The 6,000-nt window shown below is 50.6% G+C and overlaps 2 protein-coding genes across 2 annotated transcripts; both read right to left on the bottom strand.

Annotated features, from left to right (window-relative positions):
• Positions 1 to 536: 536 nt before the first annotated feature.
• Positions 537 to 1,697, bottom strand: M406DRAFT_72282 (uncharacterized protein; the record flags this gene model as incomplete). Its single annotated transcript, XM_040925535.1, has 2 exons — positions 537 to 1,315; positions 1,433 to 1,697. 2 exons carry the CDS (start codon positions 1,695 to 1,697, stop codon positions 537 to 539), a joined length of 1,044 nt encoding a protein of 347 aa, XP_040773244.1.
• A 1,330-nt stretch (positions 1,698 to 3,027) lies between these two features.
• On the bottom strand, positions 3,028 to 3,240 carry M406DRAFT_234704 (HAT dimerization; the record flags this gene model as incomplete). Its single annotated transcript, XM_040915991.1, has 1 exon — positions 3,028 to 3,240. A coding segment is annotated over one exon (213 nt), but the record flags the coding sequence as incomplete, so codon positions are not given.
• Between the last annotated feature and the right edge of the window lie 2,760 nt (positions 3,241 to 6,000).

Below are 6,000 nucleotides of genomic sequence, written 5' to 3'. Positions count from 1 at the left end.
AAGGGGAATTCTCGAGGCAGAATGCGGACTGCTCTTTGGTACAGTAGATTTCTAATGTTTCGACTTGGCTTCTAGTCGGTCTCTCGGAGGCTGAAGAGACTGGTGTACCCAGCGTCCAAACGCAGTCCCCTATCCCCCTTTTTAAGAAGGTTGAGCGTGGTCGATGTGGACTGAAGTGGTGGAACATAGAGAAGGTGGAAAGATGGAGAACGTTTCTTGTATAAACTGAATAGTATGTAGTTCACAAAGAAGGAATGAAAACAGGAGCTTCAAATATTATGTGATTAATGTATTCATTGTCAGACGAAACCAGCCAACTGATTACAGCCCGATCTCCTCTTTCTTTCTTTCTTTCTCCTCCCCCTCCCCCCCCCCCTCTTCCTCTTTTTTTTTTTCTCTCTCTTCCCCCTTCCTAACCTTCCTCCCTGGCCAAAGTATTCTACAGACCAGATCCCACATCTTACGAACCTGTCGCCGTTATACCAAGTTAATCAGCTACGCCCAAAAAAAAAATAAAAAAAATCCAAGAACTCTACTCAGCTTGGGTCCGTCTTCACAGTCCTCGACTGCGGTGCTGGCACCTCCGGGCCAGAAACCGGTCCCACGGCCACCTCGCCCCCAGGAGCACCAGCAGCACGACCAAGGTCCTGCAACTCGAATCCACTCTCCGCATCCTCATCTGTGCTGGTGCAGCCTGTCTCGTCCCCATGGTTGTGCTGCTGCTGCTGTTGCTGTTGCTGTTCCTCCAGCCTCTTGCCCCGGGCCGCTCTGCGACTCGTCAGGTAATGGCGGCGGCGCAGACACCAGAGGCACGAGACGAGGAGGAGGAGGAGGAGGAGGGTGAGGAGAGTTAGAGAGCCTACTGTTATTCCGGCTATGGCGCCTGTGCTGAGGGCTGGTGGGTGTTGGTGTTGGTCTTGCTGGCTGGAGGCTGTTGTCTGCGGGAGGGAGGAGGAGGGGGGCTTGGTTGGGATTGGGGTGATGGTTAGGTTGAGTGTGGATTTGAGGGAGGTGGCTGTGGTCCAGTGGGTTGAGCTTACTGTGACTGTGGTCCAGGTAGAGTTTGAAGGGGTGGGTGGTAGAGGTGGTGGTGGTGGTGGCGGTTGTTGTTGGGTTAAGAAGAAGGCTGGGGACTCTGCGAGAAGGGTGGAGGAGGAGGAGGAGGAGGAGGAGGAGGAGGTGTTGGTGTGGGCGGCTGGGTCTGTGAAGAGGACTTGGTAGGTGTAGCTCAGGTTCAGGAGTTGGGAGTTAGCTGGTGGGAGGGATAGATTCTCGGTCAACTCAACTTTGCCTGGGGTGGTTAGGTTCATGGTTACTGGATTTGGTATTGTTAGCCTTTTTCTCTCTTCCTTTCTTCTTATCGTGTGGAAGTGTATAGTACGATTACCAGGGGAACGGACGGGGAAAAGGGAGATATATATTGTAGACTTACCTGTCCCAAAATCAAAGCTGGAATGATTACCAGGGTCGGCCATGGTGCTGCCAGGGACATTAGACTCGCACAGCAAGATGGCAAACTGATACTCTGCGTTCTTGGGGTTGCTGCAATTGACGTCGGCCCGGGCGGTGATGGTGATGAGCCTGGCGGATGTGAAATTAGAGGGGTCTGGAATGATAGTGCCCCAGGACACGCAGGTTTGAGATTTGGTGGCAGCAGAAGAGTTTGAAGTGCCTGTCCCTGTTATGATGGAAGTCATTTTGACCTAAGAAGTTTTGGTTTGTTCAATGTTAAATGGTTTTGAGGCAAGACGGGAGAGAGTGTGGGAGACGTTTTTCTGGATTAGTCTTGTACGTGCGCTGTAGTCAGTTGAGGAAGAATGTTGAGAGAAGATTGATGGGGGAGAAATAAACTCGATGGAAGCAAGGATATGGGGTTATATATATTGCGACCATGGACAGTGACAGACATGATTGTGTGAATGGCTATGTGCACGAGGGAGAGTCGATAATGATCCTATACTTCATTGCCATTCTATTGTCTTCTGTGATTGCTGATGGTACTATCTTCGCAAACCACAGTGACAACAGGTTGAAATCAGGATGCAGGCAATCGTCAGATATCTCATCTCGCTCACACTTATTGATGTTTTCATCGGAAGCCCTGAATCATTGGGGTGGGTTGTCTGCCCGTCTACTGTCGTCTTTTCTCCTCTCTTCTTTTCGCCTCCTTTTCCTCCTTCAATTTGCTATGCATAGATGAATGAATGGCACTGCCAAGTTTGTGTACATCTGAGAGATCGAAATGAATCATGTATCTTCTAAAGCAGTGGCGGAAATGGGATGTTTAGTTCTGAAGTAACCAGGCCACAGGATTGAGTTCCTGTCTTTATATGCGTATAGTTCGGTTTTGGATCAATGCCAGCACGATCCATTCTCAAGCTGAGCAAGATTGGGACACATCACAAGGTGAATGCAGGGCACTGCTGGCCTGCGGACCTGGAGGCGGAGCAAGATGGACTCTACAACATTCTTGCAAAGTATAGTAATTACTACTACGCTTATAATGAAGCTTGGTGGTGATTCATTTAGTCCCTATTTGTTTAGATGATGTTCTAAGCCACACGTGTGCTCCTCCCGCCCTCATTGACCAATAATTCTCTTGGTGGGGGTGGCAATGGATGCATAGGTGCATCTGTGCCGGTGTCGGTACCGATAGTACATCAGCGTTCCACACAAGTCAAGTCAAGGCAAGCGGTAGCCCTCCACTTGACTTGCTAACTATTTTGGCCGCTTGCTTGTCTTCTAGTACCTGGCCGCTTGATTCGCTTGGTGACTTGGTCACTATACCGGATTAGGAATGTACGATAGATATACGAAACGAAAGGTGGTGAGAGTAACAAATGAGCTACGCACGTGGTTCAACCGGTACAGAGGCATATGATGATAGTTTTCCTTGTTACGCTCTGATCCGCGCGAGGTCCCTCGCTCAAGTGCTGAAAGAAACATTTCTGACCCCCTCGAATGCCTTTTTTTGGCAAAAAGCTGCTAGGCAATGCCTTTCCTCCTCATCTCTGCTGCTGGTCCTGCCAGCGTTCCATTTTTCAGCCAGTCCTTGAGGCACAAAAGGAGCTCGAGAGTGCTGCTCTTCATTCTCCTCCTCTGCGAGGACATCGTAAGCTTCCCTTGGCTGAAGACTCTCTCGCATTCGGACGACATCGCGGGGATAGATAGGACGTCGAAGGCCATCTGTGAGAGGGCTGGAAACTCGGCCTTACGCGCTGCCCACCAGACGAGGGGCTCAAAACCATCGTCGTCCTCGTCGTCCTCTTCTAGCTGGAGATATTTCTCCAGCTCTGACTGTGGCCGTTGATGCTTTGGCCTTGGTTGTGCCCTGAAGGCGGTCCTCCACTGCTTCTTTGGCTTGTTATGTTCTTGATCTTCCTGCAAGCTGGGTGTTGATGCTGATGATAAGGCTGGATCTTTATATGCCCAATATTTCTCGTAAAAAGCCTTAAACTCTTGTTCAACATCGTCAGCAATAGCTGGCGCTGCTGTACGAATACCAACCAGGCGATATTTCGGATGCAAAACAGCAGCAGCAAAATATATAGGGCATTCGCGAAGCTTGCTCTTATATCGCTTGAGAATTGCCAACGCGTGGGCTACTGATTCTCTCAGAAACTCAGCACCTTCAAGCCCACATTCCTCGGGGTATATCTCAGCCTCTTGTTGAGAACCAACATCTGGCCATTCCCGTACTGGAGTGCTGGGAAATATATCTGAAGACTGTGAAGCTCGACGGCGAGGGGAGGATCGAGGGGAGGGTCGAGGGGAGGGCCGAGAGGAACGCTGAGAGGAGGGCCGAGAGTAAAGTCGAGAGGAGGGTCGAGGGGAGGGTCGAGGCGAGGGCCGAGAGGAAGGTCTTGAAGGGGCCTGATATCGCGATGAGGGCCGCTGGAGGGCTGGTTTCTCTGCATTTGGCGAGACAATAATCTCCTCAAGGATTTCTTCTTCAGCATACGTTTTTCTGCCTCCAAATCTCTCCTGAAAGGACCGCAAATGCTTCTCGAGATCCCACAAAGAACTGAGGACATCATGAACAGCTACAGCGTTCCCCTCGTGGTGTTTTGTATGCCATAGGAATGGCTGCAAAAGATCTCGAGTTGCCTCAAGCACTCGCCAGTCCTGCTCACTCAAAGGTTGTATTTTAGCACCGCTTCGAACTTGCTCTTTAACCCAGAAATCAATAGGTCTTTTCAGCCTCAGCAGCCGCGATATCTCAGCCTCTGTTGAGTTCCATCGCGTCTCCTGAGCTACCACTGGCCGCAAGGTAGATATATCGCCAGTTTGCTCATCTGTAGGGTCTGTAGGAAGCGGTGGTGGTGGCATCGTGAGGTCTTGTGCTGTTGGCTGAGGAAGGGCCTCTGCCAAAAAGGCTGTAGTGTCCTCGAGATCTTGGTCCTCTGGAGAAAACAAAGAGTTCTGAACAATCTTCTCGAAGTCCTGGACCCGCTGTACACTTGCCTTGAGGAAGACTACAATAAGATGAGCGCGGCGTATAGGTCCTTCTCGCTGCCACTGATCCCACTGATTCCTCTGTTGCTCGAGTCCCTGCTTAAATATTAGCAATAAGCCAGGAAGATACAAAACAGCTCGACTTACCTCATCAGCATCGCTGTCTTCAGCCTCGAGTATCTGTTTAGCGTTACCAGAGAGGAAGCCTTTGACAATAAGGTTAATAATATGGCCCCAGCAGCGGCATCGCCGTTCAATCCGCAGCTTCTCAGCTTCACGATGATTGAAGCCGTACATCTTGCGAAAAAGAAGCCTTGTTGCCTTGTCGTTCGTGCTGTCGTTATCAAAAGTAAGCCAGCCGAGCCGCTCCTCAAGCTGAAAAGCCATAATAACCTGATGGAGATGCCACTGGAGGTTCTCGCCAGTATGCTGGCCGTTGATCATCCTCACTGCTATAAGGCGATTTCGCAGCTTTGCATCGCTATCAACAAAATGCGCAACCACTGCTAGAATGCCTTTGTGGTTAGGCGAGGTCCAGAGATCAGCAGATAGATGAATCTTCGAGATAGCCTCGCGCTGGAGCTGGAGCTGAAGACCAGCTAGGTTCTCGTGAAACGCCTCAAACAGCCATCTCATCACTGTGCCATCACTTCGAGGGAAAAAGTGCTCCGTCAGGGTGCTATTCCAGACCATCAACAGCTGGCGGAACTGAGGCGCCTCGAGAGTTGAAAGAGGTATATCGCAACAAGCAACCAGCTCTGTTATAGCCTTCTTCGCGAGACTAACAACTGCACGAGTTGGAGCGTTGGCAGCGTCTTTCAAGGCATCAGGCGCTGTATATAGACTGCTGTTGTTGAAAAGGCCACGATGGTTTATTCTTCGCCGCTTTCGCCGGCCAAGCTCCTCTGGGCTAACCTCCTCTTTCTCTGCCTCTGCAACAAGCTCTTTCAGCTTGCCAAGGTTATGGCCCTCGTTATCGCGACCTTCGAGATGCTTTAGAGCTGCTGATGTGCTTGTCGAGATACTGTTACGCGTGGTATATAAGGTCTGTCGATTATTTTGATCGCAGAGGCGACAGAACCACCAATCCGCTGCAACTTTGCATGTGCCGTCAGCCTGTACGATGACCTCGAAGAGCTTCTCGCCGAAATGCCAGATATCAGACCCGTGGCGCTTCCTCTTGGCCGATGATGTTGGCATCCAGCGAGCTGGGACAAAGGCATGGGATCGTCCTGGAACCTTAATGCGTGGGAGGTCTTTGAGGGTACCAAGAGAGAACTGTGCTGTGGCATCGTGGGCATCGATCTGCTTCTGGATAGAGGTATATCTCGCGTGGCTAAGCTGGTTGAAAGCATTGCTATTAGCCATGATAGTGAAAGGAAAGCGATGATAGATAAACGCGAGGACACCCAGGTGCGAGACGCGAGGAAGTAAACGCGAGGATGCCAAGTACAAGGGTAGAAGAGGTACAGAAGAGCTTGCCTGCCAGCGGAGGAAAAGACTTAATACGGATATATAGGCCGAATAGCCAAGGGCCAGGGCAAA

Source organism: Cryphonectria parasitica, assembly GCF_011745365.1.
Source record: "Cryphonectria parasitica EP155 unplaced genomic scaffold M406scaffold_7, whole genome shotgun sequence".
Classification (NCBI taxonomy): domain Eukaryota; kingdom Fungi; phylum Ascomycota; class Sordariomycetes; order Diaporthales; family Cryphonectriaceae; genus Cryphonectria; species Cryphonectria parasitica.
The sequence above is the reverse complement of the archived record's forward strand: the minus strand, read 5'-3'. Positions and strand labels throughout refer to the sequence as shown.